The 13421-nt window shown below is 40.3% G+C and overlaps 1 protein-coding gene across 1 annotated transcript; it reads left to right on the plus strand.

Moving 5' to 3' along the window:
* Positions 1-859: 859 nt before the first annotated feature.
* On the plus strand, positions 860-10676 carry LOC115687011 (exocyst complex component SEC10b). Its single transcript, XM_030612471.2, has 25 exons — positions 860-1014; positions 1452-1547; positions 1644-1901; positions 2009-2083; positions 2447-2548; positions 2706-2756; positions 2848-2953; positions 4153-4272; positions 4387-4478; positions 5371-5539; positions 5638-5714; positions 5834-5932; positions 6025-6115; positions 6366-6451; positions 6539-6712; positions 7404-7457; positions 7535-7663; positions 7802-7894; positions 7989-8135; positions 8347-8444; positions 8703-8787; positions 9209-9267; positions 9496-9594; positions 9675-9758; positions 10215-10676. The coding sequence occupies exons 2-25, from the start codon at positions 1452-1454 to the stop codon at positions 10291-10293; spliced, it is 2523 nt and encodes an 840-aa protein (XP_030468331.2). The 5' UTR covers positions 860-1014; the 3' UTR covers positions 10294-10676.
* The last annotated feature ends 2745 nt before the right edge of the window (positions 10677-13421 follow it).

Below are 13421 nucleotides of genomic sequence, written 5' to 3' on the forward strand. Positions count from 1 at the left end.
TTTTGTAATTATCTCCATATAAGTTTGTATGATTCTACGCTCCAGAAGAAGGGAGAGAGGGAAGTATGCATGACGATCGAGATGTTCGTGTGTATCGTGTATAATGGCCAATTGTGTTATGAAGGATTGCTGTGCCGAGGAGATAAATTATGGGCATCAATTTAATTACATCTATTTTTTTTCAATTTTAAAGTTAATGAGACATGACAGTCAAAAAGGGTATATTCAAAACAGTAAGTCCTTTTTTTTTTAGTTTTCTTGTCAAATTTACAATCAATCAAAGAAGAAAGACGAAAGAGATAAACATTAGGGAATACATTTGAGATACTTTCTCTTCGTCCATTTTGTTCCTGTCAAACTTAAACTCAATAAACCATCAAGTTTTCGGGGATTAAAAGCCAATAATGAAATGTTTAATGAGCCGAGCGAGAGCCACGTGGCAGATTATATATCATGAAAAATGGAAGATCAGTCTTGTAAATTCTTCCTGTCCTAAAAGGATCGAAAATCCTTTGTTAGGCGGACCATAAGCAAACAGACAACTGAATACCTACGTAAGGAGTTAAAACAAAGTAGCTGGTCGGTTAATAATGGTTACGATCCCCTCCCTTTTCTTATTATAATAATAATAATAATAATCTTTCATTGTTGCCCAATACCAAATCCCATAAAAAAAAAAAACTAACCAGCAAACAAGAAAAGAAATAAATTAATAAACAAAATAAAAGGGAAAAAAAAGTGAACGAAAATCGCAGCTGGTATTTGGAATTAGAGAATGCCATAAATGACCTTGGAATTTTCGCTCGTCCATGGAGTACCCCAAGGATGAAATCGCCATTTTCTCAATCGATCGATTTTCTCATTGTAGTTTTCGCAGGAAAAATAGCATATCCCCTCTCTCTTTCTCTCTCTTGTTCGCTCTCGATCTGCTCCTGCCGGAGGACGGAGGAAGGTGAAATCCATCTGCAGCAATTCTTCGTCACTCTCTCTCTATAGCTCATCCAGCACGACGAGGTAGTACCCTTTTCCACGCTGATCTATCCCGTTGCTTTCTTATCTGGTGCCGAGATCGCCTCCTGGGTTTCCGTTTTTGCCGTTCAATTTCTGCGTTTCGTGCCAATTCGGCGGAGAGACCTAGCGTTTACGCATTGGTTTTAGCTTGTTTGGATCGCGCAGCTGCTGAATGTAGCGTTCTTTAAGTCTCGGTTCGGCTGAAATCTGGTTTGCGTGATGTGGGTATTGTGTGCTTTGTTGTTTCGAAGCGGTTGAGCTCAGTTTGAACCCAACGCTTGTTTCGTCGCGATTCTCGGGCCATTAGGCGGAGGAAGTTGAGCTGAATTTGATGCTAGAGCTGGGAGTTGTGTTCATGATGAGAGCTTGAGATTGTGTGACTGGACTTAAAGCTAGAATATGTGTTCGTGCTGATGGTTTCTTTTTCGTTCGTGAATTAGATGAAGGAGAGTAGAGATGGAACCAGGAATGATAGGAGTGCGAAATCTTCATCCGTCAGTACGGTTCCGCTTATCTTGGACATAGACGACTTTAAGGTAAATACGGTGGAGTCGTGCTTTGCTCGTGTGAATTGTGTATTCTAGGATGATCTGAATTTGTTGAGCCGGAAATCTTTGATTTTTTCCTTGAAGGGGGATTTCTCCTTTGATGCATTGTTCGGTAACTTGGTCAATGATCTCCTCCCGTCATTCCAAGAGGAGGAAAACGATTCATCAGAAGGACATGGTAATATCGGTGCAAACGATGTTTTGCCGAATGGGACTCTTAGAGCTTCAGCTGATGCTGCTAAATCAGCGCAAGGGCTTTCTACTCCTTTGTTTCCAGAAGTTGATGCTCTTCTGACCTTATTCAAGGATTCCTGTAGGGAGTTGGTTGATCTTCGAAAACAAGTATGACTTAAGGAATATCATGTAATTTCACAGTTTGATGCAAATTATCGTATCATGTTTACTTTTGATCTTCTCCCATCAATCTGAAAACAAGCATTGCATTCCAGGTTGATGGCCGACTCTATAATCTCAAGAAGGAGGTCTCAGTTCAAGATTCAAAGCACCGAAAGACACTTGCTGAGGTTAGTTGATATGAGGTCATGTACAGCACCCTTTAATAATTTTGAAGGCCAATTTGAATCCCAAAAAGCACACAATAATCCGGAGTTATGTTGCTCTCCAAATTCAGGGACACAAATTTAAATATTTGGTGATTCTTGGATTTCTTGGTATGTTGTGTGATGGCCTTGGTCCTTCTGTTGTGCCAGTGCTGAAATCAAGCAAATTATCATTAAATTTTCCTATCACACAATAGATTTTGTCTTAGTTTGTCAAAGCTTGGCTGTGAGCTTCTACATGTCCATTTCATGTGGCCTTTGTTAACTTTATCGTTATCATAAACCTCAATTGCACTTACTTGCTTTGCTACCTGACCTATTTTTCAGCTGGAAAAAGGTGTAGATGGCCTGTTTGATAGCTTTGCGAGATTGGATTCCCGAATTTCCAGTGTTGGGCAGACTGCTGCAAAAATCGGAGATCATCTTCAGGTAAGACTTGGATAATTGTGTAGCTGTTTAAATGTTCATTGTATCTGCGGTCACAGTATAATTCATGTTCATAGTCAATTGCCCCCCTTACCTGTCGAAAAGTGAAAGGGGGTCTTTTTTCTTTTCTTATCTTAGCTAACTTACCATTCTTTATTAGAGTGCAGATTCTCAACGTGAAACTGCAAGTCAGACAATAGATCTTATAAAGGTATTTCGATGTGCATTTCATTTGATCTTTTATTGCATATAGTTTCCATCTGATAGAGTCTGTTAACATTAATTACTATTGCATAGTGCAGTACCTGATGGAGTTTAATAGCAGCCCAGGTGATCTAATGGAGCTTTCATCTCTTTTCTCCGATGACAGTCGCGTTGCCGAGGCCGCTTCAATTGCTCAGAAATTGCGTAAGTGGAATCTCGGTCATGTAGTATTCTAGTGCTTGCATCTATGTCTCCGTTATTTTTTAAATGGTAATCATGCAAAAAGTTTTATGAGATGCCTCTTCATTGTTTGACCGATGGTTCCTGCTGCTGAAATCAACCGATTGCATGCCTTTGTACAAATATCTATTGAAACGAGGGAGTGAGGGAGGGAAGGAGGGAGAGAGAGAGAGAGAAAGAGTAGCGACCTCCTATGTTTTGCTATTAAACAAAATATTTATATGCCAGTGTTCTCCTTCTTATATAAGCCAACTCTTTCTTTGAATTAGATCCGCCATCATCCCCTTTACCCTGTTAAGTGAGTTCCGTCAGCTCTGTTCATTTTGTTGTTCTTCTTTAAGCATGATGCACAAGTTGAAACTTAAATCAAAATAATAAAAGAATGGAAGAGTTGTGTGTGCTGCCATCTGGGGTAAGTGGGTTTATAGATTGAAATGTGGTTAGTTAATGGAGATATGAATGCCCTATCATTGAAAGGAATGAGGATCTTTGAGGCTAGCAACAAATCATGCATTTGCTTCTGACCGGAAAGGGAAGAGGGAGCAGAGGATTACTGTGCAATCTATGATGAGTGCTGTTGCCCGATGATGACAACACAAACTCAAGTTCAAAGGCACAAATATTGGCTGAATCATTCAAAAATCACCCTTTCTTCTGTACATGAATTTCACGAGCATGAAAAATTAGCAAAAAAATAGGTTTAACAAGTTGAATAAGGTTATACTTGGAAAGGTTTTACCTTCAGAATAGGGACTTTCGACAAAGTTAATGATTATGTTGTCTATCTTGCGCTTGACTGTATGTAACTATTACACGAGTCTTGCCTTGGATGTGCGGTCATGCAGCTTAGTGCAATCGCTCAAGTACATGTATCTCGATGTTCTCTTGGATTTGGGAAATGAAATTTTGGAGAAACAAATTTTGACGAAATTCAATATCATGGCATGAACCTTCTGATAATATTGATATACATCACTAACCCTTATTTTGTCTTGCAAGATTTTTGTGCCAACACCATCCCATGAAGATGAAACTTAAGCTCTGTCGTCCATTTTGGCCATTGAATTTGCCTTGGCGATTGAAAAAAATACCCATCCTGTATTTTTTATTCGTTTCCCTCGATTTGAACAAGTAGAATTTATGGTATTATTTTTCTGGTAAAGGGTCATTTGCTGAAGAAGATATTGGAAGACAAGGCATAGCTGTGTCCTCGGTAGTGGGAAATGCTACTGCTAGCAGGGGGCTGGAAGTTGCTGTTGCTAACCTCCAGGATTACTGCAATGGTATTGTTTTTTTCGTAAACTGCTTTGATTATTTAAAATATTTTGTGGTTAGACAATTGTCTTAAAGTGAAATAAATCTAATATTAACTTGCCTGTTTTCTGTTAAAACTCCAGAGTTGGAGAACAGATTGCTGGCGCGATTTGATGCTGCATCACAGAGAAGAGAATTGTCAACAATGGCTGAGTGTGCCAAAATATTATCTCAGGCAAATCTCTTTCTACTATCTTCCATTGGCATTGTGCTCGAGCGTCAACTCATGAACACATTCTCGTGCTTCCATTGACTGACGCACGATTGGTATACTATTTCCTTTTGGATTTGTCATGTTGTTATCCTTCACCTCGTCATCTCATAATCGTGGTAGATGTTTATCCTTTCGCTCTATTTGTTTCCTTTCCTTTTGGTGCTATTTCTTGGGAATTGCTTGAAACTAAACGTAATGTGCCTAGATGCTCAATAAATTTATTATTCCTTAATAACTTGGTCAGTATTCAAAGATTTGATTGTTAATCACATAAACAAAATTGATTATATGAAAACGCTATTATTTCACAGAACCATCTTGTATCATGTCCCAACGGCCCTGACAAACAATATGAAGATTTATGACCTTCACATATTTGCATGTTGATGGTATACATTCCATGACATCCTGCAATGGGCATTCTAACTTTAAAAAGTATCTTCAATTTTCTTGTACTGAAGTCAAAACCTTGCCAGTTACCACCATCTAGATCATACATATCATTTTGGACAATAACCAGAAACACATATTTAGATGCTCCTATTTGATGGATAAGATTGGTTTAGCAACAATTTCACCACTCCTCTAGAATTAAGTGAGTGGTCATCAACAGAAGAAGGAAATCAGTTGCTCAGAGATGTCTCTGAGATATATGCTACCAGCTCTTTTGACATTTTGTTTTTGTTGAATCTTGTAGATTGAAATAGTCCTTGCATTTTGTGTTCATTTTTATTGGCTCCTTGTCACTGCTGCTTCTAGATTCACTCGAATGAACCTGAGATTGTTTATACGTAATTCCAGTCTGTCAAGGACACTTTTCTTTGAATCTTACTTAGTTACTTCTGCATTGCAGTTCAACAGGGGAACCAGTGCCATGCAGCATTATGTGGCAACACGACCTATGTTTATTGATGTGGAAGTCATGAATGCAGATACAAGGTTGGTTCTTGGTGAGCATAATTCACAGGTTAGCCCAAGCAATGTGGCTCGTGGCCTGTCATCTCTGTACAAAGAAATTACAGGTTTGAAGCAGTGGCATAAATCCTAAATCGAGGTTCATAATTAAAATGTGTATGACATAATTGTTCTTGTTCCTTCTTTCTTTCTTATTATTGCGCAGATACTGTGCGTAAAGAAGCGGCCACGATAATGGCTGTGTTTCCTTCACCCAATGATGTAATGTCAATATTGGTTCAGGTGCTGCAAAATTCAATCTCCTTTCTGACTCTGCACTTCAGTTGTCTCTGACATATTGGATTCTTTTTTGAGTACACAATCAGTTCTTGAAGTGCTACAAAGATTTTATGTTTGTGCAGAGAGTCTTGGAGCAGCGAGTTACAGCCCTTCTAGACAAAATACTAGTCAAGCCATCTCTTGTAAATTTACCTCCTATGGAAGAAGGCGGGCTATTATTGGTGAGTAATCACCAGGATGAATGTTATTCTTACACTTTTGTTCGTTTCTAGCAGGAACTGACTTTTGTTTCTCATCTGCTTTGAGGCTTCAGTACCTAAGAATGTTAGCAGTGGCGTATGAGAAGACACAAGAACTTGCTAGAGACTTGAGATCTGTTGGCTGTGGTGACTTGGATGTTGAGGGTAATTATTTGACATTAGTATGTTCATTTCTCTGCTGCATTTTTAAAGCTTTCTGCCCAGAGGAAATTATGTATCACTTGGAGAAATAGCATATGTAAAACAAAAGCATGTTGGTTTTTGTTTGGACTTATTCAAGAGATGACAACTTAGTTTCAAGATGTATTTTTATTCTAATCTCTCACCATTGTCACATATACATTCAGTTCGTTCCAGACATATTCTAATGGCTACTCTATATCGAATTCTTTAGGCCTCACGGAGTCTCTGTTTTCTTCACACAAAGATGAGTATCCTGAACATGAGCAGGCATCTCTTGGACAACTTTATCGAGCAAAGGTATTCATCAATTTCATTTATGTCATCCTGATTCAGAAACTGTTATATTTTTTTACATTAGCATATTTCATGCCTTTTGCTTCACAGATGGAGGAAGTACGTGCAGAAAGCCAGCAGCTTTCTGAGTCAACTGGAACAATTGGCCGATCAAAAGGACATTCAGTTGCATCTTCCCACCAGCAGATATCAGTTACTGTTGTAACAGAGTTTGTGCGTTGGAATGAAGAATCTATATCAAGATGCACCCTGTTTTCCTCTCAAGTAAAGCCTTTTCTTGCTGACATTACATGCAAAACTAAGCATTGTTTCTCATGTCAGATCATGATTGTGTAAGTGGAGTAGATTGTAGGCATCCTGGCTATTGATCTTCCAGGACCACTTTCAGAAGAAAACTAATTTCTCATGGCCAAAAGATCAGAGTTTTAATGAGCATTAAGACCTTTTTAGTGTAAAAAGATATTTTAGAAGGTCCATTCAATAGAACATACATAAGTTGTTCCAAAGATCCCAGCGGCAGTCGTCTGATTATTATCTTCTACATCTCCTTTTGTGTGTGCTTTGTGCTGAAGATCTGATATGGTGAACAGCGTGGTGCTGAAAGTAAAATTTACAGATGAGAAAGATGCATTGGGAGCAGATCGTAAGAATAACAAACGAATCAACTTGGATGAAGTGCCATAAGATATTAAGATCAGAGTGTTTTTAGAACCATTGACATATTTATTGTGCATTTTGGTGGTAATTCTCATCAGGAACTGCAATAAATACAGGAAGAATTGTAGAAAGAAATGGTGGAATATCATCAACGGCACATTCGTGTTTGTTGCTTGATTTATGTGTTGGGCAACACATTGCTTAGTCATAGACAGTTTAGTTATTCCTTATGCAATGATGGATTGATCTAATTACGAACATTGGTTTCTGATTGATTCATATTCTTATTTATATGCAGCCTGCCACACTTGCAGCTAACGTGAAAACAGTTTTTACTTGCCTGCTAGACCAGGTAAAGTCCTTGCCCCCTATCACCTTGCAAATTTTGTATATTTTTTTCGTAATACTTATATTGTTCTTATGATCCAGGTAAGTCAGTACCTAACAGAAGGGCTTGATCGGGCTAGAGATAGCCTCACTGAAGCTGCCGCTTTGAGGGAAAGGTTTGTGCTGGGCACCAACATTAGTCGGAGGGTAGCTGCTGCAGCTGCTTCTGCTGTAATTATCTGATCACAGGCCTTCCATTGGATTTTGTGTCCATTCTCTATGACTATGCACTGTGTTGCATCTCCTTGTGAATTTACTACTCCAATAAAAGAGAAAACGTATTAAAAATATGGATCATATCTTGTGTAGGCTGAGGCCGCTGCCGCTGCTGGTGAGAGCAGTTTCAGATCTTTCATGGTTGCCATACAACGCAGTGGTAGTAGTGTGGCAATAGTCCAGCAAGTATGTCCGGATGCTCTTTTCCTGTTGTTCAAATCAGCTGCATGAGAAACTAGCTGCTGATCGATATCTTGAACTGGTTCGAATATTTTGTCAGTACTTCGCAAATTCAATATCTCGGCTCTTACTACCAGTGGACGGTGCACATGCTGCTGCTTGTGAAGAAATGGCGACAGCTATGTCTGGTGCTGAATCTGCTGCTTATAAGGGTCTTCAACAATGCATCGAGACATTAATGGCTGAGGTGTGTGTCAATGACTGTTCTATCTGATTCTACATTAATGAAAAATTGTGAAGTAGGTTGTCCTAGCTCTGCAGGAGGTTCTTTATATCGGTATATTTTTGTTTATATAAATAAACCCTTTATATATTCTTTTCCTTGCTATCTCTTTTCCACATGTTCATCTAGCCTCACCCCACCCAAAAATTCTGGGGAATTCAACACCATGATGCAGGTTGAAAGGCTGCTGTCAGCTGAACAAAAGCAAACAGATTATAGGTCACCGGATGATGGCATAGCTCCTGATCATCGACCAACAAATGCCTGCACACGGTAGGTTCATTTTGATAAAGGTTGGTTCAACTTGTGAGAGTCAAACTCATGTGAACCTTTGAGAACATTGTTATTGTGTGTGGACACAAACCATAAGAGCAAATAAAGCATGCAAAACATGCACATGTCTCATCCTTATTTATCCAGATGATATTCTCTTTCTCTTTCAATCTACTCTACTTACAAGAAGAATCTGAAATTTTGTGTCTTGTGAGTTTTTGCGGGCTCGCACTAACATTTCTCTTTTGTACTGACTAGGGTTGTGGCCTATCTTTCTCGTGTGCTTGAAGCTGCATTCACTGCATTAGAAAGTCAAAACAAGCAAGCGTTTCTCACTGAACTGGTATCTACTTTTGTTGGTTCTGAACTAAGCTAGTAGTGTGTCATTTTGTCTTTACATACTTTCATACCTTCAAAAAGGACTTTGCTTTTCTTTCTGAATTTTCCTACATCGCTTAATTGATATCGCTAGATTTGCTTTCGAACAAGTTCAGCACTTTATTGCAAGCCATGCGCATAGGCTCTTCATTCTTGTATATATATGCCCATATAGGTGTTTATATATAGATGTGGAATCACATAGCCACAAGTTTTGTGAATTTGTCACAAAATGAGCATCAAGATCTTGCACCGTTAAGTTCCTTTGCCTGATTTACTTTGAGTTGCATGCTTATTGTTTGACATCATGCAGTGGCTTTGATTTTGCAGGGTTTTATTGAATTGTCAATGCGTTTAAATTTAACTTTCTGATGATATGAATTCAGGGAAATCGCTTGTACAAAGGGCTGCTTAATCACTGGCAAAAGTTCACTTTTAATCCCAGGTAAGTAGCACTCTGTTTGGATCACTTTCTTTTCTAAATTAAATCTTGTCCTCATTAATGCTTTGATGTTTGGCAACATGATGATAGTTGTATGCACTTATCTTTATTGTTGGATGTGTTGGCCAGCACTTGTGAATGTTATATTCTCTTATTGGTGGAACTTCTTAATTCTGTGAAGACCTCTTTCTTCTTCAAAACATAACTGTTGTCCTGTCTTCTCTTCTACAGTGGAGGTCTGCGGCTGAAGCGTGACATAACTGAATATGGAGAATTTGTGCGTAGTTTTAATGCTCCTTCCATTGACGAAAAATTTGAGACGTTGGGCATGTGAGTCGAGGACCGGTTATTCTCCAGATTTGCTTTGACGACATTGTATTCTTAATAACACTATATTATTTTTCTTCCAGCATGGCAAACGTCTTTATTGTTGCTCCTGAGAGCCTCTCCACATTGTTTGAGGGCACTCCCAGCATCCGGAAAGATGCACAAAGGTATCTAAGAGCTACTGGCTATACCATATATATTCCCCCACCCCAAGACAAAAATGCAGCCTGAAAAAGTAACAATTTAAGTGGATGTCATGGTATTCCCGAAAAATTCAAAGTTATGTCGTTGCTTTTTTAATGGATAAATCGCTTTTGGACTGGTGGTCTAGATTCTAGGATACAGTCTATTGCTGAGGTGTACTCAATAGTTGAAAGAGTCTTAGAATGGCAAAACCTTGAATCTGTTTTCTACAGCATGGTGTGGCTGAGAAGTAGATTTAACTCCAGTAGTACATCAAGTAACTTGGGTATGAAATAATTAAGAAAAGAACTTGATTACTAGACTGTTTAGATTTTACTTCTCTCTCTCTCTCTTCTCTCTCTCTCTCTCTCTCTCTCACATTTCTTGAAATGCAAATTACATTTGCATGAGGGATAACTTAAGTTTTGCTTGTAAAACAGGTTTATCCAGCTTAGAGAAGACTATAAGAGCGCAAAGCTAGCAGCCCGACTTAGCTCCCTATGGCCAAGCTCTAGTTGACACTTGATCCCCTGTCAATGCAGAGTTTACCACCCTAATATTGTTGGGCAGTTCATCACTGGTGCTCCATCAGTCATATCGTACTTCCTCGGCTGGATTCTTCTGATAGCACCCACGAGCAAACTAATTTGGGGCAAAGCTGGTGCCGGACTCTTCGGACTTATGTCAGGATTATGTCAGTTCTCCTTTTTCCTCGTACCTGGTTGTAAATTTTGAGCTGTGGATACAGAGATGAGTTTTGCCCCCTTTCCATAGCTTCTACTTTATGAATTACCAGTGCAAATTTATTTATTCTTCAGGTGCCAGTCAAGGCAGGAGTCAGTCTGGTCTGTATTGCTGTTGTATATGAAACTCTAGGATGAATGACAAGATACTTTTGAGTAGTTCTTTCTTTTTTCTGGACACAGTTATTAGATACCAATTCTGTTCCGAGATGAGTCCTTTTCCCCCATTTAAGTTTAATGTGCTTCAGGATTCCAGAGTTTCAGTTTAGTGTATCTGCAATTTCTCAAAGTTAAAGCAAGGAGAATCCTCTTCTACGGCCTTGTATGGTAAAAGCTGGGGGTGAAATCGTGATGCTCTTTCGACAAATAGAGGGATGAGGATCGCGAATCCATCAACTTGCACTGTTCACAGATTCGCAATTCACGAGTGGAGGACCATTTCCTCGGTGTCTTTGAAATGATGTGTTATCACGACTGGCTGGCGTAGGTGGATGTTACTGCAAACTTGATTTTCTTTTTGGAACCAAGTTTTTTTCGGACGATGGGATTTTAATCCCGTGAATAACAACCCCACCCCTGTTCAATTGGAGACAGTGTCAAGTTCAAAATCGACCCAGTAAGCTTCTTGAGAGTTGTATAAAAGACCCAATGAAAAAAGAGACGAGAGAAAGGTATGCCGTAGGGTATGCCTGTTCCCTAATGCCTTTGAGGAAGCGAACACGGTTTTCTGGGCCATTCAGAGTTTCTACAGGTTAGGATGTAATTCAGTACTGCATGGAGCGGATGCAGTAGACATTGACTCGTCATGGTTTTTGGTATGTGGCAAGAAGTGGGACGACATTGATGAACTGTACAAGTTGAGGCTGCAGCCTTTAGGGACTCGAAGTCTCCTGTGCTCTATTTGTGTAGATGCACTTGAGTTGCGTTTCGTTTTAAACATTCAATACCTTGAAACAGAGCAGGCCAACTTTTGAAGGTGATGCCTTTCCTTAGAAGAGATGCGGAAAGCCTCGCTATCAAAACTCCATCCAAAATAACTCTCTCTCCCTCCCTCCCTCCCTCCCTCCCTCGAAAATATGTGTATGTGCATTTCATTTTGGATTAGATAGCGATTGATCCAAGGAAAGTGCAATGTGGGGGGTAGGTAATGGTGCAGTGCAATCGCAACCTTTCGAAGAGCGACGGTCAATACCGATCACTCCTTTTGCCAAACCCACATTCTCTCCTGCTCCACTTTGCAGTAGGATCCAACTCATCCCTCTCTCTCTCTCTATCTCTGGGCACGCAACATTCACACGCCGAAAATAGAAAGTGCCTGCAAGAAGTTGAAGAATGGAAGAGTCACCTCCTGTAACATCATCGTCCATGCTCAACCGGTCAATTTCTTGTCGTTCCCATCCATCTCTTTTTACCAAAAAAAGTTCACATCCCCAATCTATTCTTGGTTTCCTAGTAACTAAAAGCCACAAGCAACTGTCTCTCGTTCTCGCTCTCGTTGCCGACTAACCAGATTGCCAGTCCTTGGTACAGTGTCCAAAATTCGGTCGGTTTCGCCATGGACCACTGCGAGTTTAGTGCTTCTCCTCCTAACCATATCTCTATCCATATCTACCGAGATGCGCCAGCAGAGTTGCTGATTGTGATGCTATCTATCACTCCATATATTTTGTTTTGAAAAGCCATAATGGTGCAAGTAAAAAGGGAATGCAAGGTCTTTTGGCGGTCCATTTGATCAAGACGCCTCTATCTTATGAATCCACGCATCGTTCAGAGAGGCTAATCATTTCAACCAAGACTAATGGGCACAACCCCGTCTTTCCTGTTCCAATCCATCTCACGCCCATCTCCACCTCGCTATCTAGCAAGTCAATCAATGGAGGAACGTGGGAGTCAACCCGAGCCGCATGGGCCGGGCTGGAAGTCGACTCAGACGAGTTTGTGTCTGCAGTGTAATTTGCAGCCTAGACCTTCCCACGAGGGACTGTCACCCGCTTGCAAGAATAAATGCAATTTGCTTCTGTATGAGGCATCGGATTCGACATTCATAGAGCATAGCGAAGGGGACGTTCGAGTTGAAATGACAATTGAATCAGCCCTTCATCTTCTCATTCATCATATAACGTCACTATCACGACTGACCAACGCAGGATTCAAGTGATCGAAGCCAACGAGCAAATGAAAATCAATCTCATTTGCTCCGCATTTTGGGGTAATCACATCGCAACCACCTAAAAATTTTATCTATTTTTCAATTAAGTTGATGTGGCGTTTTTGCCGACATGCTTAGGCGTCTAACGAGGTTAGTACCATTAGGGGTGTCCAAAGGAACTGGGAACCGCTCGGACCGCCTAGAACCGGCGGTTCCCATGGGGACCAGTCCGATTCCCGGTTCCAATTTACTAGAACTGGTGAGTACTGGTCCTGTTTTAGGCGTGAAACCGCCCACCCGCCCATCCGGACCGGTACTATATATATAATTTTTAAGAAAAATTTCCAACAAAAAAAACATAGAAAAAAATTTAAGAATAATGAAACCCTTAAAGTCCCTAATTTAAAGCTCAACGCTCATCAATTAAGGGATCGTCTCGTCTCACTCTCACCTTGTCTAAGTCATCTCTCTATCTCTTGTAGTCTCGACTCTAAAGCTCGATACCCATCGACTCACGGCCTAAACTCTCAACTCCCATCAACTCACGGCCACACCTCCAGCAGTTCATCGCCTCCATCTCTTGCTCTCAGTCACCTCTATTTGCATGAAGCTTGGTGGGACAAATTCTATGGACCCACTCGGAAATCGGACTGGACCGGCGGTCAGGTTTCCGGGCGATGAGGTTTCAGGGTGGATCCATGAAATCAATAGGCGTTTCCCGGTTCCCATTTTTCGGAACCGGTCCCTAGTGGGGG

The sequence above is a fragment of the Syzygium oleosum genome, unplaced genomic scaffold (assembly GCF_021117445.2).
Source record: "Syzygium oleosum isolate NSW1041296 unplaced genomic scaffold, Sole_v2.1 Sole_v2.32, whole genome shotgun sequence".
Lineage (NCBI taxonomy): Eukaryota > Viridiplantae > Streptophyta > Magnoliopsida > Myrtales > Myrtaceae > Syzygium > Syzygium oleosum.

Bases quoted from the DNA above. Each gene is read 5' to 3' on its own strand.
- LOC115687011 (XM_030612471.2), top strand. From the start codon at position 1,452: ATGAAGGAGAGTAGAGATGGAACCAGGAATGATAGGAGTGCGAAATCT. The intron at 2,757-2,847 runs GTATTTCGATGT...TGCATAGTGCAG, and splicing joins AGACAATAGATCTTATAAAG to TACCTGATGGAGTTTAATAG. The intron at 8,445-8,702 runs GTAGGTTCATTT...TGTACTGACTAG, and splicing joins CCAACAAATGCCTGCACACG to GGTTGTGGCCTATCTTTCTC.